Below are 24,632 nucleotides of genomic sequence, written 5' to 3'. Positions count from 1 at the left end.
GTCTATAATTCCCTGTTTGCTCTCTCCCTCCTTTTTTAAAAAGTGGGGTTACATTGGCTACCCTCCACTCGATAGGAACTGATCCAGAGTCAATGGAATGTTGGAAAATGACTGTCAATGCATCCACTATTTCCAAGGCCACCTCCTTAAGTACTCTGGGATGCAATCCCATCAATTTCCCCAACACAATTTCCCGACTAATAAAGATTTCCCTCAGTTCCCCCTCCTTACTAGACCCTCTGACCCCTTTTATATCTGGAAGGTTGTTTGTGTCCTCCTTAGTGAATACCGAACCAAAGTACTTGTTCAATTGGTCTGCCATTTCTTTGTTCCCCGTTATGACTTCCCCTGATTCTGACTGCAGGGGACCTACGTTTGTCTTTACTAACCTTTTTCTCTTTACATACCTATAGAAACTTTTGCAATCCACCTTAATGTTCCCTGCAAGCTTCTTCTCGTACTCCATTTTCCCTGCCCTAATCAAACCCTTTGTCCTCCTCTGCTGAGTTCTAAATTTCTCCCAGTCCCCGGGTTCGCTGCTATTTCTGGCCAATTTGTATGCCACTTCCTTGGCTTTAATACTATCCCTGATTTCCCTAGATAGCCACGGTTGAGCCACCTTCCCTTTTTTATTTTTACGCCAGACAGGAATGTACAATTGTTGTAATTCATCCATGCGGTCTCTAAATGTCTGCCATTGTCCATCCACAGTCAACCCCCTTAGTATTATTCGCCAATCTATCCTAGCCAATTCACGCCTCATACCTTCAAAGTTACCCTTCTTTAAGTTCTGGACCATGGTCTCTGAATTAACTGTTTCATTCTCCATCCTAATGCAGAATTCCACCATATTATGGTCACTCTTCCCCAAGGGGCCTCGCACAATGAGATTGCTAATTAATCCTCTCTCATTACACAACACCCAGTCTAAGATGGCCTCCCCCCTAGTTGGTTCCTCGACATATTGGTCTCGAAAACCATCCCTTATGCACTCTAGGAAATCCTCTTCCACCGTATTGCTTCCAGTTTGGCTAGCCCAATCTATGTGCATATTAAAGTCACCCATTATAACTGCTACACCTTTATTGCATGCACCCCTAATTTCCTGTTTGATGCCCTCCCCAACATCCCTACTACTGTTTGGAGGTCTGTACACAACTCCTACTAACGTTTTTTGCCCTTTGGTGTTCTGCAACTCGACCCATATAGATTCCACATCATCCAAGCTAATGTCTTTCCTAACTATTGCATTAATCTCCTCTTTAACCAGCAATGCTACCCCACCTCCTTTTCCTTTTATTCTATCCTTCCTGAATGTTGAATACCCCTGGATGTTGAGTTCCCAGCCCTGATCATCCTGGAGCCACGTCTCCGTAATCCCAATCACATCATATTTGTTAACATCTATTTGCACAGTTAATTCATTCACCTTATTGCGGATACTCCTTGCATTAAGACACAAAGCCTTTTCAACTAAAAGTAAGAAAAAAGATGCGCACCCACCTTTTGGTCGAATGCCCGCCAGAGATCCCAGACTCGAGGCCTCTTCTTGCGCAATGGAGTGCGTTCACATAAGGACGTCCACAGGAGTCATGTGGGCCTGGACACCCAATCACGGGTAAGTATTTTCTCATTCATAGTAATAGGAGTTTCGTAAATCCGAAACTCCTATTACTATGAATGAGTAACACCCCCAAACACCCAAACACTACATAAAACATTTTTTAAAAACCTCACATAAATACACTATAGCAATTAAAGTTGATAGAAAGGTTTTTTAAAGAATAAAAATTTGCCGATTTAAAATAAAAATTTTAATTATGGTTAAAAATAAATGTAATGTAATGGGCAGGGTTTTTTTAAATTTAATTTATATTTTTCCATGTTTTTAAACTCTTATGCCTGTAAAAGTAGACTATGAAGAGTTTTGAGGACATTTGCTGGGCAAGATATGTTTAAATACCGCAATCTTGCCCTGGCAAATGTCCTCGCTCCCGAGATATGGAGGATCTGTCAAGCCAGAAGATTGACAGATCGGAAAAGCCGGTTTTCAGCACATGCGCATTGCGTGCTAAAAATTGGCTTTTGCGATGCCTTCCCGGGTCCCTAGAAACTTCGTACAGCCCCGGGGGGTCCATGATTTCTGGGCCCATATTTATACTTGCATTCAGGCAACTTGAGAACTGTTGATCATAATCACAACAAAAATACTTTGCATACCATATTAATGAGCTGTGATACCCCGTGTTGGCCAAATCCAGGAAATTCTAATGCTGATACAATATTCACTTGCCATGTCATACAAGCAATTACCAAATCAAACAATGCAAACTGCTTTTTTCGATCCCATTTTAAACCTGCACCCATTCTCAGTTGGTGATCTTAAGAGAAAAGGCAGTGTTCATTTTAAATATTCTAGTGCCTCGGCCAAGTTACAAATTAAATATACAAAAGTAAGGCTTTCTTATAACATTGGGTCCTAGGATCTATCACCGTGAATTACTAGTTTCTTCATACTTTGAAACAATCATATATTTTATACCAAGGCATTTACCATCTCCTAAATATAATTAGTTCAACTGAGCTTTAAGTTTAATAAATCAAGGCTAACACCAAATGATATTAGGCTCATGTCTCAGAGCGCCAAATGGTGATAAGTGACATAAGACGAGTTTACAAGTAGTTTGTGTTTTGGCAAGGCATCACTCTTCCATTTATCTATCTTACTTATATTCATCAACAAGTTTATTGCTTTTATTATGTGGAAACATACCTTTGTGGAAGGTTGCTCTGTGCTCTAACCTATGCAATTGCTGTATAGAGATATGATCAAATTTATGACCTTGGTGTTATATAGTTGTTGAGCTGGAGTGTATTCTGGAGATGCAGAATTACTACACACTAATCTCAAAAATGTGTAGAATGTGATCCTAGTAATAATGCAGGGATCATACGAGCTGCTTCTCTCCAGTGCCAATTCCCTTGGGGTTTGTGGGGTCAGTGGGTCAACACCTCATTTGCAGGCTGGTGGGTGCCTGTGCTCCATGCTGCCTGAAACTCTGACACCTGGCGGAAGGTGTCCAGGACCTCCATGGAAGTCCCATGCAGCTCCGACTGGCTCACTGTTTAAGAGGGTCATTCTTAAAAAAGCAATCAAAAAGATTTCCATGGAAGAATTCGACCCCACTATATTGTCCATTATTTGATAATTTTAACAAAACGTAGGTAAGTAATAGGTGGTGCAATATCAGTTGAAAACCTTAATGTGTTATTTTTCTATGTTTAGTGATTATTTGAGATTTTATATTTGTCCAAAAATTGATTAATACTATTTAGCAAAAATTTCAGAAAAATGCCCATTTTTGCTTGTAAAGGCTTAATAAAAGTTATTAATGAGGATTTGTGCAACATTCCTCAGCTGCAACATTCCTCAGCTGCTTAATCAAATCAGGAAGTGAGATCTGGGGTTAGTAGCTTAGCAAAGGAAAAGATTTTGAAGAATCTCCACAATGGTGAGAGAAGTGTTTTATACTCGGTAAAGCTCTCAAAACACCCATGGGGAGGGAGGAATCCTTGGAAATTAGTCTCCATTTAAGCAAAAATCCTCCTAAACAAAACTGTTGCTGTAAAGCAAAAGAGCCAATGAGTGGGAAAGAGGTAGATTGCAGACAGAACAACGGCTACCGTGGCAGAGCAGAATGGAGAGGCGAGTCAGTGATGGAGTGATTCCCACCTGAGGATGTATGGCTTCTTCTTAAGAATGTTTCATAGTGAGCTGCAAGCTGATGCACTGCTAAACAATAAAGAGGGAGGGAAAATAATATACCAAATGGCCAATTATAACGTAATAGACCAAAAGTAGGAACACCAACAAATAATGTAATACAGGCAACTCTCAATTATCCGGGGCCCTCGGGGATCGGGCTATTCCAGGTAAACGATTTTGCCGCTAGGGCGAGTGCACATACTTGCCGAGAATGTTTGGGTCCTGGAGGTCGAATGAGACTCGGCTTTACTTACCCCCGAGACCGGGCGGCACCCTCAGTGATACTCCAGACTGTACAAGAGCACATTCACCAAGATTTATCCCAATTTCTTTGTTTGGAGAGGAGTTCCTAAGTGACAGTCTGCTGATCTGATTGCCTATGAATAGAGTTGCAGAGGTGTCAGAAAACGGAAAGACGGCAGGGAAGGGAGGAAGAGTTGGATAAATCTTTTGCCCCTCTTAACTTGCTTCCAGTGTGATGATCTGGACAGTGCCTTAAAAGAGCGGGGTTGGGAGCAATGCCTTCGATCTGATAACGTGAGGATGGGTCGCAGTATGAGCGGGCTGACTGTCCAGGCCCAAGTTAATTTGATTGACGAGTTTGAATGGAAGTTTTATAAATATATAAATCGGAATTAAGAAGGGACCCGTGTGCATAGACTTGACTCCCGAACTGCGTACAGAATAAGTGCAAATGTTGCTTTACAAGTATGGTGTCCCTGCATCTTGCTATTGAATCACATGAGGCATGTACTGCAGACACGGTCACTGCGTGACCTTTCTTTATTCCCAGGACCCTGCGTGGGACCTCCCTTTAAATACCTGAGTGCCCAGGTGAGGAGTGTCTCCCACAAGTTCACCCCCTGTGGTCAAGGTGTGCCTTTCCAGGACATATATACTGTGTACAGTGTGGTTGCATGAAGGTTACAGTTACATGAAGGTTACAGTTGTATGAAGGTTGCATACATGACATCACCTCCCCCCTCACGCCTTTTTGTGTCAAAGGTCAAGTCTTTCAGGTGGTCGACGCACTCTCATGGAGTGCCGCAGTTGTGGCTCTGGTGGCTGAGCCTTGGCACGCATCTCTGTCACCTGAGGTGATTCCGGCCTGCCCGGGCTGGCCGCAGGGACTGTGCATGTTGGTGAATGTCCTTGTTGCTTGTCCACTGGCAGTGGTGTGGGTAACATCTCATGCTCTTCCTCAGGTTCCTCAGTGTCTATGCAGAACCTTTTCTTTACTTGGTCCAAGTGTTTGTGGCATATCTGCCCATTGTTGAGTCTGACCACTATGACCCTATTCTCCTCTTTGCCAATTACGGTGCCCTCAAGCCACTTGGGTCCCAAAGCATGGTTAAGAATAAATACTGGGTCATCAATTTCTATACACCCTCCCTCTTGCGTTTCGATCATGGCACTCTGTTTCGGACTGGCGCTTGCCCTCAACAATGTCTGCCAGGGCTGGATGAATGAGGGACAACTGCGTTTTAAGCGTGCATTTCATGAGTAGTTCTGCTGGCGGGACTCCCGTGAGCAAGTGCGGGCGGGACCTGTAGGCCAGCAGGAGGCGCGATAGGCGGTACTGAAGAAAGGGTCCTTGGATACGGAGCATGCCCCGTTTTATGACTTGGACCGCCCGTTCCACCTGGCCATTGGAAGCTGGCTTGAACGACACTGTCCGGACGAGTTTGATGCCATTACCCGACATAAACTGGAATTCATGGCTGGTGAAGCACGGGCCATTGTCGCTGACCAGAATGTCTGGCAAGCCATGGGTCGCGAAAACCGTACGCAGACTCTCCACTGTGATGGATGTCGTGCACAAGTTTAATATGATGCACTCGAATCCGTTTTGCATCGACAACGATCAGGAACATTTTCCCCATGAACGGGCCCGCGTAGTCTACATGAACACGTGACCATGGCCTGGTGGGGCCTCCCTCGGGGCATTGCCCAGCTGGGCACACGTCGTGCACCTGCGAACCCAGTGTTCCAGTCTGAGTCAATTCCCAGCCACCATACATGTGACCGGGCAATGGCCTTCATTAGCAAGATGCCAGGGTGCTCGCTGTGGAGTTCCCTGATGAATGCTTCCCTTCCTTTCTGGGGCATGACTACCCAGCTGCCCCATAGTAGGCAGTCGGCTTGGATGGAGAGCTCATCCATCTGTCTGTGAAACGGTCTGACCTCCTCGGGGCACGCCCCGTATGCGGGCGCCCAATCCCCAGTCTGAACACATTTCGTTATCATGGATAGGCGGGGGTCTCTGTTTGTCCAGATTTTGATCTGGCGGGCTGTGATCGGGGAGCCTGCGGTGTCAAAAGCCTCAATGGCCATAACCATCTCAGTGCTTTGCTCCGACGCCCCCTCACCGGTGGCCAGTGGGAGCCTGCTGAGCGCGTCAGCTCAATTCTCGGTGCCTGGCCGGTGCCGTATGGTGTAGTCATACGCAGCCAGCGTGAGGGCCCATCGCTGTATGCGAGCTGACACATTGGCATTGACAGCCTTGCTGTCGGACAACAGGGATGTTAACGGCTTGTGGTCCGTTACTAGCTTGAACCGCCTACCGAAAAGGTACTGGTGCATCTTTTTCACACCGTAAACACAAGCGAGTGCTTCCTTTTCGACCATGCCGTATCCACGCTCTGCCTGGGAGAGTGACCTGGAGGCATTAGCCACCGGTTGGAGTCGGCCGTCATCATTACTCTGCTGCAACACGCACCGAACCCCATAGGATGATGCATCACACGTTAAAACCAGTTTTTTTTTACAGGGGTCGTACAAGGTCAACAGCTTGTTAGAACAAAGCAGGTTTGAAAGCCCGTTCTTGACCGTCCCCCCAAAACCATTCACAACCTTTACGCAAGAGCACGTATAACGGCTCCAACAATGTGCTTAAGTTCGGCAGAAAGTTCCCAAAATAGTTCAAATGTCCCAGGAATGATCGCAACTCCAATGTGTTTCCGTGCCTGGGCGCCCGGCGGATCGCCTCCATTTTAGAGAACAAGAACGATGGGGCTTGCCCAGTCACTGAATTCAACGGCCGAAATTATGCTCTCTCTGAGCAGCCTGTCCAATTCACTTTCAATTTTCTCACGCATCACATACGACACCGCTCTGGCTTTGTGGTGCACTGGTCTGGCGTCTGGGGTGATGCGTATCACTACTTTGGTGCACTTGAAAGTCTCGACACCAAGTTGAAACAGTGCCCCGAATTTCTGTAGGACCTGTGAGCATGAGCTTCGCTCTACAGATGAAATGGCATGCACATCCCCCCATTTCCAGTTCATCTCGGCTAGTCAGCTCCTCCCCAAAAGTGCGGGGCCATTTCCCGGGACAATCCAGAGTGGCAGCCGATTCTCTGATCCATTATGTGTTACCGCCAAGTTTGCACTGCCTACCACTGGGATGATCTCTTTGGTGTACGTCCGTAGCTGCGTGTCAATGCGTTCCAGTTTTGGCCTGCTAGCTCTGTGTGACCATAGTCTCTCAAACTGTTGGCCGCTCATAAGGGACTGGCTGGCTCCTGTGTCCAGCTCCATGCACACCGAGATGCCATTCAATAAAACTTTCATCATCATTGGTGGCGTTTTGGTATATGAGCTGTGGACGTCAGCCACATGAACCCGCTGAACTTTAGCATCCATGTCTTTGCCCCAAGCATCATTCTGCATTGCAGACCCCTCGTCTGGTTCCTCGGTTTCGAAATGCCCTTGCCTTCCTGCGGGGTCCTGAGCTGTGTTCACAATGTTAACTCCCTGGTCCAGAGCTGCGCGTATAAATTAGCTTGGTCTCCTCTTCCCCTGTCATGAAGGTCTGAGCTATCAACACCGTCCTTTCTAACGTCAAGTCCTTGGTCTCTATGAGCTTCCTGAAAATCCTGGCATGACTAATGCCCTCAGTGAAGAAATCCCTTAACATCTCCCCCCTGCAGGTGTCTGTGAACTTACAGAAGCTGGCCAAGCCGCCGCAGGTCCACAACGAAGTCCGAGATGTTTTGTCCCTCCCGACGCTGGTGTGTGTGTAGAACCGGTGCCGGGCCATGTATATGCTACTCGCCGGTTTGAGATGCTCACTGATCAGCTGGCTGAGCTCTTCGAAGGACTTGTCTACCGGCTTCTCAGGTACGAGCAGGTCTTTCATCAGCGCATACGTCTTTGGTCCGCAGCTGGTCAGTAGATGCGCCCTTCGCTTGTCGCTGTCGCTCCCAGCCAGTCCTTCATGACGAAACTCTGCTAAAGTCTCTCAACGAAGTCGCCCCAGTCCTCACCCACACAGTAACGTTCCTCTGTGCTACCGGTGGCCATCCTCATGGTTCGGTGATTCCCGTTTCTCATTGCCAAACGTGGTGTCCCTGCATCTTGCTACTGAATCACAAGAGGCATGTATTGCAGACACGGTCATTGCGAGACCTTTCTTTATTCCCAGGACCAAGAAGTGATGACCCTGCGTGGGACCTCCCTTTAAATACCTGAGTGCCCAGGTGAAGAGTGTCTCCCACAAGTTCACCCCCTGTGGTCAAGGTGTGCATTTCCAGGACATATATACAGTGTACAGTGTGGTTGCATGAAGATTACAGTTACATGAAGGTTACAGTTGTATGAAGGTTGCATACTTGACGATAAGGATTCCTTTAAGGTCGAGACAGCATTAAACTTTGTTATAAAATAAAGCCTTTCCTCTGTGTGCAGTGATAATGCTGTGCGTCAGCGCAGGATTATGTGAGGGGTGGGTTTAATGGTCGTGTGCAGCTGTACACGGGACAGAATCACAGTTTTTAAAAGTACAGTTGCAGCGGATTCTCTGTTAGATCCATGTACGGATAATCGAGAGTTGCCTGGAGATAGCATAGAGGGAGAGATCATCATAGGCAGTCCCTCGAACCGAGGATGACTTGCTTCCACGTCAAAAAGTTCACAGGTGTTTCAATGATGGACCTAATATTCCAGGTCCGAACTAAATCTTGAAGGATGGAAGATGCCTGTGCTTGGATTTCTTTAACGTTTGGTGACCGTTGCATACCAGCCACCACACGGGCTTGACAGGGCTAGGCTTTGGTCCAGTAGCAAGGATTAACCAAGACATCTGGAGATCTGCTCTGGTGCACGGACCTAGTGCGCACACACATCGCAGTGTGGGCTGGCCCGTGCTTCCCCTGGGCCCTCGCCTCTTCTGGGCCCTGAACTCATGCCTCTCCTGGGCCCCGATCATGTCCCTCTACAATCTCTCGCCGCTCCTTCGCCCCAATCTCGCCGCTCCTGATGTACCTGCCCATGGTCCGATCACCGACCTGGATCTTGGTGACGTCCCTTTTCACTGTCGTTGCTCTCCTGCTCCAGCACCTGCTGCTCCCCGGAATGGTATGCTGCCACGCTGCTCCTTCCGCTCCCCGGCCTGCTCCGATGGTGCTCGCAGGCCGGGGGCCGCTCAGCCTGCAGGGCTAGTCTAGGCTCAAACAATATATGTATGGTACATATAGCATTCTTTAAAAAGTTTGACTATTCTTTACATTTAGATATGTCCTGCACTAATACTCTACAGTAATATTTGGACACTACTCCAGCTGAAGCCTAATCAGTGATACTTTTGTGCTGTTACTTCATGTAGCTTGTTTCAGAGCTCTAGAGTTGCTGGCATTGTTTTAGCTGTTTCCATCATATAGTGCAATGCTTGCTTCGTCATCTGCAGAGTGAGGGCAAGTATATCCTTCTTTAGGTAAGGAGACCAAAATTGTACACAGTACTTAAGGTGTAATCTCCACCAAAACCCTATATAATTGCAGTAAGACTTTCTGGGGTCGAAATTCAGGCTCTGGCTGAGGCTCGTTACCGCCGTTTTTCGGCGGAATCCAATGGCCACCGATTTCTGGTCGAATGGCGGCCGCAAGCTAAATTAAGCAGGGTTTTTTTTCTGGCAGTCCCCACTTCCACCCCACCACTGCTGAACGGTTGTAAGTACGTCCTCAGTGCACGCACCAGTGGAACCCCCTACATCTGTCCATATTCAGCCCGAAAAATCGAATCCCTGCCGAGCAGTGTCTCTGACAGCTTGCTTTGTTGGTACACCTCCGATTCTGACTACGAGCCCTGGCTGTGCGGCAGCCATTAAAGGCAAGGGCCCACTGCCACGGCCGACATTTTATTTTTTTTGCTAGCCAACTTCCATGTCGCTGGACTATTGTGCCCTGAGTTCAGCCGGGCTGCCAACAGGCAGCCAGGCACCCCCTCTTGGGATACCTTGGGACTCCAGGGGATGAGCCTTCTGGTGGCTGTACAGAGTAAATACATATATAACAACACCCCCCCCCCTCCCCCCCCAAAGTCAATAATATAACTATTTACAATGTGAGTTGATCTGGGGCCCTTCTTGCCCTGGTTGATCATCTCGGTGTGAAAGCTGGTGTTGTTGAATCATTTGTTGGGCCCTCGCTGGGCTGCTGTGCAGCTGGCCTTGCTGGGCTGCCTGGTGTGTTGGGGGCTGCTGTGGATGATGGGTTCTGCTTTGTGGTCAACCGTGGTGCCAGTTGCCACTTGTGTATATGTTGGGGAATCAAAAAAGGTAGGGTCCAAGATGGGTTGCTCAGGATAGTCCGTGAATCTGAGTTTGATTTGGTCCAAGTGTTTCTGATGAATGATTGCATTTGCAAGTTTGACCCGAAACATCCTGCTCCCCTCTTTAGCCACGACAGTGCCGGGAAGCTACTTGGGACCTTGTCCATAATTTATTACAAATACAGGATCATTGATTTCAATCTCGCATGACACATTTGCACTATCATGGTATGCACTTTGTTGAAGCCGCCTGCTCTCTACCTGTTCATGTAGATCAGGGTGAACTAACGAGAGCCTTATCTTAAGTGCTCTTTTGATGAGCAGTTCGGCAGGTAGGATCCCTGTGAGTGAATGGGGTCTCATGCGGTAGCTAAACAGGACTCGGGATAGGCGAGTCTGCAGTGAGCCTTCAGTTACCTTCTTTAAGCCTTGCTTGATGGTTTGCACTGCTCTCTCTGCCTGACCATTGGACGCTGGTTTAAACGGAGCAGATCTGACATGTTTGATCTTGTTATGGGTCATGAACATAGTCCGTTGTCGCTCACCAGGACATCGGGTAGTCCGTGTGTGGAAAACATGGCCCGCAGGCTTTCAGTAGTGGTAGCGGACGTGCTAGCCGTCATTATCTCACATTCAATCCACTTGGAATACACGTCTACAACCACAAGGAACATTTTACCCAAGAACGGGCCTGCATAGTCGCCGTGTACTATAGACCACGGTTTGGAGGACCAAGACCATAAACTTAGCGGCGCCTCCCTCGGTACTTGCTTAACTGCGAGCATGTATTTACATCTGTGCACACAGGACTCTAAGTCCACATCGATACCGGGCCACCACACGTGGGATCTGGCTATCGCTTTCATCATTACAATGCCTGGGTGGGTACTGTGAAGGTCATTGATGAAGGTGTCTCTGCCCTTCTTGGGGACCACTACTCGATTGCCCCACAGAAGGAAGTCTGCCTCTATAGACATTTCATCTTTGCGCCGCTGGAATGGCTTTATCTCTTCCTGCATTTCCACTGGGACACTGGACCAGCTCCCGTGAAACACACAGCTTTTGACTTGAGATAATAAGGGGTCCTGGCTTGTCCAGGTTTTGATCTGCCGGGCAGTGACAGGTGATTGCTCACTCTCAAATGCTTCCATAACCATGGCTAGATCTGTGGGCTGCGCCATTTCCACCCCCGTGGTGGGCAATGGCAGCCTACTGAGAGCATCGGCGCAGTTTTCTGTGCCTGGCCTGTGGCGGATGGCATAGTTGTATGCAGACAACGTGAGCGCCCATCTCAGGATGCGAGCCGATGCGTTGGTATTTATCCCTTTACTCTTGGAGAACAGGGATATAAATGGCTTATGGTCAGTTTCCAATTCGAATTTTAGCCTAAACAGTTATTGATGCATTTTCTTTACCCCATAGACACACGCGCTTCTTGCTCAATCATGCTGTAGGCTCTCAGCCTTAGACAGACTCCTGGATGCATAAGCAACTAATTGCAGATTCCCGAAATTATTAGCTTGTTGCAATACACACCCGACGCCATATGACGACGCATCACATGCTGGGTACCAAACACTTACATGGATCATACAACACAAGCAATTTGTTTGAGCATAACAAGCTTCTCGTTGTTACAAAGGCATTTTCTTGGCTTTTGCCCCAAACCCATTCATCCCCTTTTCGTCATAAGACATGCAGTGGTTCTTACATTGTAGACCCGGTAAGGGAAGTTAACAAAGTAGTTCAGGAGTCCCAAAAACGACCGCAGCTCCATCACATTCTGTGGCCTCGGTGCGTGCTCAATTGCCTCCGTCTTCGCATTGGTGGGCCTGATGCTGTCCGCCGCAATCCTCCTTCCGAGGAACTCCACTTCAGGCGCCAGGAAAACGCACTTCGAGCATTTTAACCTGAACCCCATGCAGTTGAGTTGACTAAGAACCTCCTCCAGGTTCTGCAGATGCTCGACTGCATTCCGACCTGTGACAAGATGTTGTCCTGGAAGACTACGGTGCGTGGGACCGACTTCAGTAAGCTTTCCATGTTTCTCTGGAATATTGCCGCCGTCGATCGGATTCCAAACGAGCATCTGTTATAAACAAAAAGACCTTTGTGCGTGTTGATGCAGGTGAGGGCCTTCGATGATTCCTCCAGTTCCTGCGTCATGTAGGCTGAAGTCAGATCCAGCTTCATGAACGTCTTTCCTCCCGCCAGCGTTGCAAAGAGATCGTCGGCCTTTGGTACTGGATATTGGACCTGCAGGGAGAAACGATTGATAGTTAATTTGTAATCGCCACAGATTCTGATGGTGCCGTCTCCCTTGAGGACTGGGACAATAGGACTGGCCCGCTCGTTGAACTCAATTGGCGAAATGATGCCCTCTCTTTGCATCCGGTCTAGCTCGATCTCTATCCTTTCTCTCATCGTGTACGGTACTACTCTCACCTTGTGATGGATGGGTCGCACTCCCGGAATTAGGTGGATCTGCACTTTTGCTCCTTGGAATTTCCCGATGCCTGGTTTGAACAGCGAAGGAGATTTGTTTAAGACCTGGGCACACGAAGTGTCATCAGCGGGCGATAGCGCTCGGACATCGTCCCAGTTCCAGCGTATCTTTCCCAGCCAGCTCCTGCCGAGCAGCATGGGACCATCACCTGGTATCACCCAGAGTGGTAGCTTGTGCACCGCTCCATCGTAGGAGACCTTTACGGTAGCACTGCCGATTACAGAAATCAATTCTTTTGTGTAAGTTCTTAGTTTTGTGCGAACTGGAGTTAAGACTGGCCTTGAGGCCTTGTTGCACCTCAACCTTCGATAAGGTGCCACACAAAAGGTTACTGCAGAAGATAGAGGTACGCGGAGTCAGAGGAAATGTATTAGCACGGATAGAGAATTGGCTGGCGAACAGAAAGCAGAGAGTCAGGATAAATGGGTCCTTTTCAGGTTGGAAATCGGTGGTTAGTGGTGTGCCACAGGGATCGGTGCTGGGACCACAACTGTTTACAATATACATAGATGACCTGGAAGAGGGGACCGAGTGTAGTGTAACAAAATTTGCAGATGACACTAAGATTATTGGGAAAGCGGGTTGTGTAGAGGACACAGAGAGATTTGGATAGGTTAAGCGAATGGGCTAAGGCTTGGCAGATGGAATACAATGTTGGAAAGTGTGAGGTCATCCACCTTGGGAAGAAAAACAGTAAAAGGGAATATTATTTGAATGGGGAGAAATTACAACAAGCTGAGGTGCAGAGGGACCTGGGGGTCCTTGTGCATGAAACTCTTTTTGGAGTTTATCTGAAAAACATAAAACATTAAACCGTGCCACCCGACCTGGATGACACACCAGACATTTACAAGGCCCTTTTTTTCTTTTTGGTGGTTTTTTTCTTTTCTTTTTTTTTGTGGTTTTTTTTGGTGCACTAAAATCACATTTTTTCCAGTGCCCCCTATAAAAGGGGAGGGGGACACTAAAAGCACCGGCAATTAAAACAAATTAAACTTTAAAACACAAAATCAAATTAAAATTTGGTTGCCGGGCGTGACGATGCACTCCAGTCCCTCCGGTGCCCACCTCTCGCGGAAGGCCGCGAGCGTATCGGTGGACACCGCGTGCTCCATCTCCAAGGACACCCTGGCGCGGATGTACGCGCGGAAGAGAGGCAGGCAGTCAGGTTGAACGACCCCCTCGACTGCCCGCTGCCTGGACCGGCTGATGGCACCCTTGGCCGTGCCCAGGAGCAGTCCTACGAGGAGGCCCTCGGACCTACCTGCTCCCCTCCGCACAGGGTGCCCAAAGATCAGGAGAGTAGGACTGAAGTGCAGCCAGAATTTCAGGAGCAGCCCCTTTAAATAATAAAACAGGGGCTGCAACCTCGTGCATTCCATAAAAACATGGAACACGGACTCTTCCAGACCGCAGAAATTGCCGGTGGCCTGGGAGTCCGTGAACCGGCTTAAAAATTTGTTGCATGGCACTGCTCCGTGCACCACCCTCCAGGCCAAGTCCCCGATGAATAGTGGGAGGACTCCCGCATAGAGTGCCCTCCATCGGGGACCCCCGCCTCCTCCGGACGGCAAGATGGTACGCCATGGCGTGTCCGGATGGCCGGCAAGGATGGCAAAGTTGAGAGTGTGCAGGAGCGGCCCGTACAGGAAACCCCTCCGCGCGGAACTGAAAGGCACGGAGGTGGCTCAAGTTGTGAGGCGCCGGCTCCCGAGGGAGGTTCCGGGGTTTGGCGCCGATGAGGAATTCCGTCCGGACGGGGGTCAGTTCGGACGGGATCTCCCCACATGCTTGAGCCTCCTCGATGCACCTAACAGAGTCAGGGCCCAAAGCTGTTTTTAGTGACTCGATGGCTTCGGCCGCGCGGCAGACGTTGGCTGAATTTAGGCGCCGCGCCAGCGTGCCTGGCGCCATCCAGCCCGCTCCTCCGCCATCGAGCAGGTCCCTGACCCTGGTCACCTCACCAGCCACAGCCCTCTCTTCCGACCGCCACATAAAACCTCGGTCGTGGAGGTACGGATTCCCGAGCAGCGGCTCCTGCAGGACAGCCGCCACTCCAGCCGGCGGAGAGCTGCACTTGGTGGAGACTTTGTTCCAGACCCTGATGAGTTCCTTGTAAAAGACAGGCAGCTCCTGGAGGGCGGTCCTGACACCCCCCAAGTTCACAAACAGGAGCTGCGTGTCGTAATTGAGGTCGCGCTGCTGGTGGAAGAAATACGTCGCCAGAGCACACCACCTAGGAGGGGGCTCGACGTAAAGGTATCTCTGCAGGGTCTGAAGATGGAAAGTCGCGAGCTGGGCGCTGACGCACACCAACGACTGACCGCCTTCCTCAAGCGGGAGACTCAAGACCGCGGCAGAGACCCAATGCTTCCTGTTGTTCCAGAAGAAGTCCACCAGCTTCTTCTGTATCTTGGCGACAAACGCAGGGGGAGGGGTCAAAGTGACCAGCCGGTACCACAACATTGCGGCCACCAGCTGGTTTATGACTAGCGCTCGACCCCTGTAGGACAGCACTTGGAGCAGTCCTGTCCAGCGCCCTAGGCGAGCGGCGACCTTGGCCTCCAGCTCCTGCCAGTTCGCCGGCCAGGCTTCCTCGTCGGGGCTAAGGCAGACTCCCAGATAGAGGAGATGGGTCGTGCTCCAGGCAAAAGGCCTGAGCTCCTCCGGCAGGGAGTCCACCCGCCACTGACCCACCAGGAGTCCGGAACATTTTTCCCAGTTGATTCTGGCGGAGGATGCGGCCGAGTAAATCTCCTGGCACTCACGCATCCTCCGCAGGTCAGCGGGATCCTCTACCGCGAGGAGCACGTCATCGGCGTAAGCCGAGAGGACGACCTCCACGCCCGGCCCTTGCAGAGCCAGTCCCGTCAACCTCGTCCGCAGGAGGCGCAGGAAAGGCTCCACGCAGATGGCGTATAACTGGTCGGACATGGGGCATCCCTGGCGCACCCCTCTCCTAAAGCGAAGGGGCGCCGTCAAGGACCCGTTAACCTTGATCAGACACTCCGCGGCGGCGTACAAAAGTCGGATCCGGGCGACGAAATGCGTCCCGAACCCGAAAGCGCGCAGAGTTCCGAGCAGATAGTCGTGATCCACCCTGTCGAACGCCTTCTCTTGGTCGAGAGATAGGAAGGCGACCGACAGAGCAGCCTCCTGGGAATGATGGATGAGGTCCCGGACCAGATGAATGTTGTCGTGGATTGTCCAGCCAGGGACCGTGTAGGACTGGTCGGGGTGGATCATGTGGTCCAGCACGGTGCCAAGGCGAGCAGACATCGCCCTGGCGAAGATTTTATAGTTCGTGCTGAGGAGGGAGACTGGGCGCCAGTTCTTAAGGAGGCGGAGATCGCCCTTCTTAGGCAGCAGGACGATGACTGCCCTGCGCCAAGAGAGGGGCATCTCCCCGGTCGCCAGACTTTCCCCCAGGACCCGTGCGTAGTCGCTCTCCAGGACGTCCCAGAACGTCCTGTGGAACTCCACGGTCAGCCCGTCCAGTCCCGGGGATTTTCCCCTCGAGAGCCGGTCGAGGTTCCTTGTGCATGAATCCCAAAAAGTTAGTTTGCAGGTGCAGCAGGTAATCAGGAAGGTGAATGGAATATTGGCCTTCATTGCGAGAGGGATGGAGTACAAAAGCAGGGAGGTCCTGCTGCAACTGTATAGGGTATTGGTAAGGCCGCACCTGGAGTACTGCGTGCAGTTTGGTCACCTTACTTAAGGAAGGATATACTGGCTTTGGAAGGGGTACAGAGACAATTCACTCGGTTGATTCCGGAGATGAGGGGGTTACCCTATGATGATAGGTTGAGTAGACTGGGTCTTTACTTGTTGGAGTTCAGAAGGATGAAGGGTGATCTTATACAAACTTTTAAAATCATGAAAGGGATAGATAGGATAGAGGCAGAGAGGTTGTTTCCACTGGTAGGGGAGACTAGAACTAGGGGGCACAGCCTCAAAATACGGGGGAGCCAATTTAAAACTGAGTTGAGAAGGAATTTCTTCTCCCAGAGGGTTGTAAATCTGTGGAATTCTCTGCCCAAGGAATCAGTTGAGGCTAGCTCATTGAATGTATTCAAATCACAGATAGATTTTTAACCAATAAGGAAATTAAGGGTTACGGGGAGAGGGCGGGTAAATGGAGCTGAGTCCACGGCCAGGTCAGCCATGATCTTATTGAATGGCGGAGCAGGCTCGAGGGGCTAGATGGCCTACTCCTGTTCCTAATTCTTATGTTTTTATGTTCTTATGTAACCTTTCGAAAGTCTTTTTGCCTATGATGGACTGGCTCGCTCCGTGTCCAGCTCCATTGACACCAGGAGTCCATTTACTTCAACATTCAGCATTATCGGGGGACAATTCGTGGTGAATGTGTGCACTCCATGTACTTCTGCCCCCTCGATCTGAGGCTCTGGTTCGTCGTGATCCTCCGCGGATCTATCCTCCTCTACAACATGGTGTTTTGCGGGTTTAACAGGCTTTGCAGCTCGCCTGCACACTCGTTGGAGGTGTCCTATTGTTCCACAGCCCTTGCAAAATGTACTCTTTGAATCGGCATGAATGGAAACGATGATCACCCCTGCAGCGCCAACAAGGTGTTAATGGCCTTGCATTCATCACCCTTGATGGTGGACTCAGACATCTGCGGACGTGTAGCTGCAGGTATGTGTGACCTGCCCTGTACGTTATGATTTGAAAACAACAGCACTTAGTCACAGTCCTTGTAGCAGCACTTGTGTGCTGAGAGATTTGCTTCATATTGGCACTGGTAGCAATGAACACCTGGGCTATTGCTGTGGCCTTACTCAAGGTTGGGGTCTCTACAGCCAAAAGTTTGCGAAGTATGGTTTCGTGGCCAATGCCAAGTACGAAAAAGTCTCTGAGCATGTGCTCCAAATGTCCTTCAAATTCACAATGTCCTGCAAGGCGTCTTAGCTCGGTGACATAGCTCGCTACTTCCTGGCCTTCAGACCTTTTGTACGGTACCTCGCCATCAGAACGCTTTCTTTCGGGTTCAAGTGCTCTCAGAGCAGTGTGCACAAATCGTACGATTTCTCTGTGGGTTTCGCTGGAGTGAGCAGATTCTTCATGAGGCCATATGTTGGTGCCCCACAGTCGGTGAGGAGGATCGCCCTTCGTTTGACAGCGCTCTCTTCCCCATCTAGCTCGTTGGCTACGAAGTATTGGTCCAGTCGCTTCACAAAAGTTTCCCAATCATCCCCCACCGAGAATTTCTCCAGAATGGCCACTATTCTCTGCATCTTTGGGTTCGCTATCTGTATCTCGTCGCTAGTTGTTGTGTATGGAGAAAGAGTCAGACTGAACACTGTGAGCTCAAAGTAAAGTGTGACTTTAGTCTTTTATTGCAGGTCTCCAGAGTGCCTCTCCAACCAGTGAAGCCTCCTTAAAAACCTGTGCTCCCAAGGGATTATGGGATCCCTTGAGACTCCAGGGAATGAGCCCTCTGGTGGCTATGCAGATCAAAACAAGTATACATATATAACAGTAACTTTCTGTGATTCGTGTACGAGGACTCCCAAATCCCTCTGCATATCAATATTTACTAGTCTCTCGCCGTTTAAAAAATATTCTGATTTTCCATTCTTCCTACCAAAGTGGATCCCTTTACAATTCTTCACATTGCACTCCATCTGCCACCTTCTTGCCCAGTCACTTCACCGGTTTATATTCTTTTGCAGTCTCTTTCTGTCCTCCTCAGAGCTTATGTTTCCTCCTAGCTTTGTATCATAAGCAAACTTGGTTACATTCCGCTCGGTTCCCTAATCACAGTCACTGATATAGATTGTAAATAGCTGAGGCCCAAGCACTGATCCTTGTGGCAGTCCACTTGTTACACTAAATGACCTGTTTATTCCTACTCTCTGTTTTCTGTCCGTTAATCAATCCCCTATCCATGCTAATATATTACTCCAATCCCATCAGCCCTAATCTTGCGTAACAACCTCATGTGGCACCTTATCGAATGCTTTCTGAAAATCCAAATATACTACATCTACTGGTTCTCCGTTATCTACCCTGCGAGTTACACCCTCACAAAACTAAAATTGATTTGTCAAACACGATTTACTTTTCATAAAACCATGTTGACTCTGCCTAAAAGAAATAGGAGCAGGAGTAGGCCATTTGGCCCCTTGAGCCTGCTCCACCATTTAATAAGATCATGGCTAATCTGATCTTGGATTCAGCTCCACTTCCTTGCCCGCTCCCCATAACCCTTCACTCCCTTATCGTTCAAAAATCAATCTCCACCTTAAATATATTCAATGACCCAGCCTCCACAGCTCCCTGAGGCAGAGAATTCCACAGACTTACGACCCTCAGAGCAGAAATTCCTCCTCATCTCCGTTCTAAATGGTCAACCCTTTATTCTTAAACTATGCCCCCTAATTCTAGATTCTCCCATGAGTGGAAACATCCTCTCTGCATCTAGCTTGTCGAACCCCCTGATTATCTTATATGTTTCAATAAGGTCACCTCTCATTCTTCGAAACTTCAATGAGTACAGGCCCAACCTACTCAACCTTTCTTCAGTCAACCCCTTAATCTCAGGAATCAACCTCGTGAACCTTCCCTGAACTGCCTCCAAAGCAAGCATATCCCTCCTTAAATAAGGAGACCAAAACTGTACACAGTACTCGAGGTGTGGTCTCACCAATACCCTATACAGTTGTAGCAGGAGTTCCCTGCTTTTATACTCCTTCCCCCTTGCAATAAAGGCCAACATTCCATTTGCCTTCCTGATTACTTGCTGTACCTGAATACTAACTTTTTGTGTTTCATGCACAAGGACCGTCAGGTCCTTCTGAACTGCAACATTTTGTAATCCCTCTCCATTGAAATAATAATTTGCATTTTTATTTTTTCTGCCAAAGTGTATAACCTCATACTTTCCCACATTATATTTCATCTGCAAATATTTGCCCACTCACTTAGCCTGTCTATATCTCTTTGCAGATTCTTTGTGGTCCTCCTCACAATTTGCTTTCCCACCCATCTTTGTATCAGCAAACTTGGCTACATTACACTCGGCCCCTTTATCCAAGTCATTAATATAGATTGTAAAGAGTTGAGGCCCCACCTGTGGCGCCCCACTAATTACCATTTGCCAACTGGAAAATGAATCATTTATCCTTACTCTCTGTTTTCTGTTAGCCAATCCGCTATCCATACTAATATATTATCTCAACCCCGTGAGCTCTTATCTTGTGCAGCAACCTTTTATGTGGTACCTTATTGAATGACTTCTAGAAATCCGAATACACCACATCCACTGGTTCCCCCTTATCCACCATGCTCGTTACATCCTCAAAGAACTCCAGCACATTTGTCAAACATGATTTCCCTTTCATAAAACTATGCTGACTCTGCTTGACTGCATTATGCTTTTCCAAATGTCCTGCTACTGCTTCCTTAATAATGGACTCCAGCATTTTCCCAATGACAGATGTTAGGCTAATTGGTCTATAGTTTCCTGCTTTCTGTCTCCCTCCTTTTTTAAATGGAGGAGGACGCTCCATTTTCCCTTGCAGTTTATAGTGTCAAAGGCCTTTGTAAGGTCAAAGAAGGCCATGTACAAGGATTGGTGCTGTTCCCTACATTTTTATTGCAGCTGTCACGCTGTAAAAATCATGTCCGTTGCACCCCGTAGGGACAAAATCCGCACTGTGACTCCGGGAGGAGCTCCTTAGCCACAGAGAGAAGACAGTTGAGGAGAATTCTAGTGACAACTAGTTGATAACAGGGAGATTCCTCTGTAGTTGCCGCACTCGGACTTGTCCCCTTTTTTAAAGATGGTCACGATCACTGCATCTCAGATCTCCCGGCATGCTCTCATCCTTCCAGATGAGAGAGATGAATTCATGCATTCGTGCCAATAGTGCCTCTCCGCCATACTTTAATGCCTCAACGGGGATTCCATCCGCTCCCGTAGCCCTACTGTCCACAGATCCCTGACAGTAGCAGGCCAGATAGATAAGGTGGTTAAGAAAGCATACAGAATACTTGCCTTTATTAGCCGAGGCATAGAATACAAGATCAGGGAGGTTATGTTTGAACTGTATAAAACATCATCATCATCATAGGCGGTCCCTCGAACGAGGATGACTTGCTTCCACATGAGTTCACAGATGTTTCAATGAAGGACCCGATGTTCCAGTCCTGAACTCCAGTTGAAGGGGTGGAAGATGCCTGTGTGTGGATTTTTTTTAACGTGTGGTGACCGTTGCACATCAGCCACCACATGGGCTTGACAGAGCTAGGCCTTTATCCAATGGCAAGGGTAAAGCAGGATGACTGGAGACATGCTCTGCTGCACAGACCTAGTGCACACACATATGCAGTGTGGGCTGGCCCGTGCTGGCCCTGGGCCCTGGGCTCTTCTGGGCCCCGTACCCTCATTTGCCGCACCTCTTCCGTGATCTCCCGCCGCTCCTCCGCCACAAAATACTCACCGCACCTTCGCCATGATCTCCCGCCATACCACCGCGCCAAACATTCTCCAGACCTCCGCCATGACTCTCCTCACTCATCACTCCTCCGCCTCGATCACTCGCCGCACCTCCTTCCCGCTCCTCTGCTGTGCCTGGGCCACGCCTATGCTCCTGCCCACACTCCAAACGGTGACCTGGGTCCTGATAATGCCATCCAGTCGCCCACCTAGAAGCTGTCACACACTTGGAGTAGCTTGAGCTGGAAGTTGTAGTTGTATGCCGCTCCAGCTCTTATACTTCCTGACCTACGGAGGTGTTCTCTCGCAGGTTGGGGGGCCACGAATCTACAGGGCCTGCCACTCCAGCTCTTATACTTTCCGACCTGCGGAGGTATTCTCTCGCTAAAACACTAGTTAGGCCTCAGCTAGAGTACTGCGTGCAGTTCTGGTCACCACATTACAGGAAAGATGTGATTGCACTAGAGAGGGTACAGATGAGATTTATGAGGATGTTGCCTGGACTGGAGAATTTTAGCTATGAGGAAATATAAGAATATAAGAAATAGGAGCAGGAGTGGGCCATTTGGCCCCTTGAGCCTGCTCCGCTATTTAATAAGATCATGGCTGATCTGTTCATGGACTCAGTTCCACTTCCCTGCCCGCTCCTCATAACCTTTTATTTCCTTAATCGCTCAAAAATCTGTCTATCTCTGCCTTAAATATATTCAGTGACCCAGCCTCTACAGCTCTCTGGGGCAGAGGATTCCACAGATTTACAACCCTCTGAGAGAAGAAATTCCTCCTTATCTCAGTTTTAAATGGGAGGCTCCTTATTCTGAGACTATGTCCCCTAGTTTTAGTTTCCCCTATGAGTGGAAACATCCTCTCTGCATCTACCTTGTCGAACCCCCTCATTATTTTATATATTTCGATAAGATCACCTCTCATTCTTCTGAACTCCAATGAGTACAGGCCCAACCTACTCATCCTATCTTCATAAGTCAACCCCCTTATCTAGTGATCCTTCGCTGAACTGTTTCCAATGCAAGTATATCCTTCCTTAAATACGGAAACCAGCACTGATTGGATCGGCTGGAGTTATTTTCTTTGGAGCCTGAGGGGAGACCTTATTGAGGTGTATAAAATTATGAGGGGCCAAGATAGAGTGGATGGGAAGGACTTATTTCCCTTAGCAGAGAGGTCAACAACCAGGGGGCATAGATTTAAAATAATTGGTAGAAGATTTAGAGGGGATTTGAGGGGAAATTTCTTCACCCAGAGGGTGGTGGGGGATCTGTAACTCACTGCCTCAAAGGGTGGTAGAGGCAGAAACTTTACCACATTTAAAATGTACTTGGATGTACACATGAAGTGCTGTAACCTGCAGGGCTACGGACCAAGAACTGGAAAGTGCGGTTAGACTGGATAGCTCTTTGTTGGCCGGCGCGGACATGATGGGCCGAAATGGCCTCCTTCCGAGTTGTAAATTTCTATGATTCTATGATTAGGTGTAACTGGGGTTTTAACAGAGAATTGACTGCTAAACAAAGGTTATAGTCCTGAAAAACAAATTTTAATTTTTTCTAATGTTAAATTTATCCATTTGAATAAAAATTATTTTTTTTACGAAACTTTAGAAACTTTTTTTGTTTGTTCATTTTTATTTCAGGTTTTCCTTTTCCCCATATGAGAGCCCCAATCTCTAACTTTTTCAAAAAGTTACAATTTTAATAGCTTACCCACTTCCTGGTTCGCTCTCTGAGACAGCTTGTTGACGTCACAGCAGCTCACACTGTGTGTTTGCCACTATTTTACGTTGATTTGAATTACGCATCAGAAAAGCCAAATTTCTTGACAGAGAGATCAGGAGATCTTTGTGCAAAGCTTACTTTGAGGCCTTCGGCGACAGCCTTGCTTCACTGCTGACCGCAAATTCTGGGCCTTTATTTCAATGTGGACAAATTGTTGGGTTCAAAAATAATCCATTGTAAATAGACCATTTCATCTGAATCCACACATGCAGTGTGCAAAAGTAGATTAAATATATGTTTGGACCAAAATTATACAATGTTTTGAAATACTCAAAGTTGAAAATATGATTGTATAACATTTACCCAACATATTAATGTAACATTTTGTCAGTAATAATTCTTTTAAAAGTTATTGAAATAGTATTCACTTTTTCATTATGCCAGATTGATCAGATTAATGTAGAAGAGCAAGCATTTGGATTGACTGAATCTCAGTATCCTCAGCGTAAACAGACCAACGATATTCTTCAACCTTACCTGAAGCTGTATGACATGGCAGTAGACTTCAATGCCAAGTATAAAAGTTGGATGGAGGGACCATTTTCTGATGTCAACCCAGATCAACTAGAAGCAGATGTAGGAAACTACTGGCGTGGTCTATACAAGTTGGAACGGACTTTAATAGACTCACCAAATGCATTAAAAATGGCCAGTACTGTTCGGAAAAATGTTGAAGAATTCAAACAGCACATTCCCCTTGTTCAGGTCATGTGCAATCCTGGTTTACGTGATCGGCACTGGGATGCCTTATCTGATATTGTGGGATTCCCACTCAAGCCTTCTGAAGAGTCAACTGTTTCCAAGTTTCTCACTATGAATCTTGAACCTTTCTTGGATCAGTTTGATGTTATTAGTGAGACTGCTAGCAAAGAATACTCACTGGACAAAGCCATGGTAAAAATGATGAGCGAGTGGGAAACAATGGAATTCATTCTTATTCCATATCGAGAAACAGGAACTCACGTACTTTCAGCTGTTGATGATATCCAGATGTTGCTAGATGATCACATTGTAAAGACCCAGACAATGCGTGGATCTCCTTTTATACAGCCATTTGAGAAAGAAATCAGGTAGTTTAGTTTTTAGTTCTCTCTATGGAATTTAAAAAAATGTTTAACAATTTTAAGCAAACACGTACAACAATGAATTTAATAATTATGGTTGGGGAGATAAACTGAAGTCTCTTAATTTATTAGTCTCTATTTGTAGTTAATTTAAAGTAAACCACACAACTGGGAAGTCACATGGATGTAAATCTCGAGATTTTTTAAGTGAGTATAATGCAAATTCCTACCTAGCACACAATTCTGCTTAACATGGCCATCTCAAGCTTTTTCTTCTGTTACATCACAAAGTTGGAATTGGATTGATGTATAAGGCCAGCTCAGACCATATTTCATCTCATTCTTCCTGGAAGGATTTAAATTTGTATCTTTCTACATCCTAATGAACCAAAAATCTGTCCATTTCCTTTATGAATGCTTCAGTAGAATTCATATTCAGTACCACCAGGTAGCAGTCTATTCCCTACATTAAGAACTAGGGCCCCTATTTT

The 24,632-nt window shown here is 47.8% G+C and overlaps 1 protein-coding gene across 4 annotated transcripts in view; it reads left to right on the top strand.

The window, feature by feature from the left end:
* dnah7 (dynein, axonemal, heavy chain 7) overlaps nucleotides 1-24,632 on the top strand; it is a 1,084,136-nt gene that overhangs the window by 216,015 nt on the left and 843,489 nt on the right. For all 4 annotated transcript variants that reach the window (XM_070875892.1, XM_070875893.1, XM_070875895.1 and 1 more), the window contains one exon: nucleotides 23,462-24,147. In XM_070875892.1, coding sequence (XP_070731993.1) covers nucleotides 23,462-24,147 — 686 coding nt within the window. The remainder of the gene's footprint in view (nucleotides 1-23,461; nucleotides 24,148-24,632) is intronic.

The sequence above is a fragment of the Pristiophorus japonicus genome, chromosome 3 (genome assembly GCF_044704955.1).
Source record: "Pristiophorus japonicus isolate sPriJap1 chromosome 3, sPriJap1.hap1, whole genome shotgun sequence".
In the NCBI taxonomy this organism is placed as follows: domain Eukaryota; kingdom Metazoa; phylum Chordata; class Chondrichthyes; family Pristiophoridae; genus Pristiophorus; species Pristiophorus japonicus.
The sequence above is the reverse complement of the archived record's forward strand: the minus strand, read 5'-3'. Positions and strand labels throughout refer to the sequence as shown.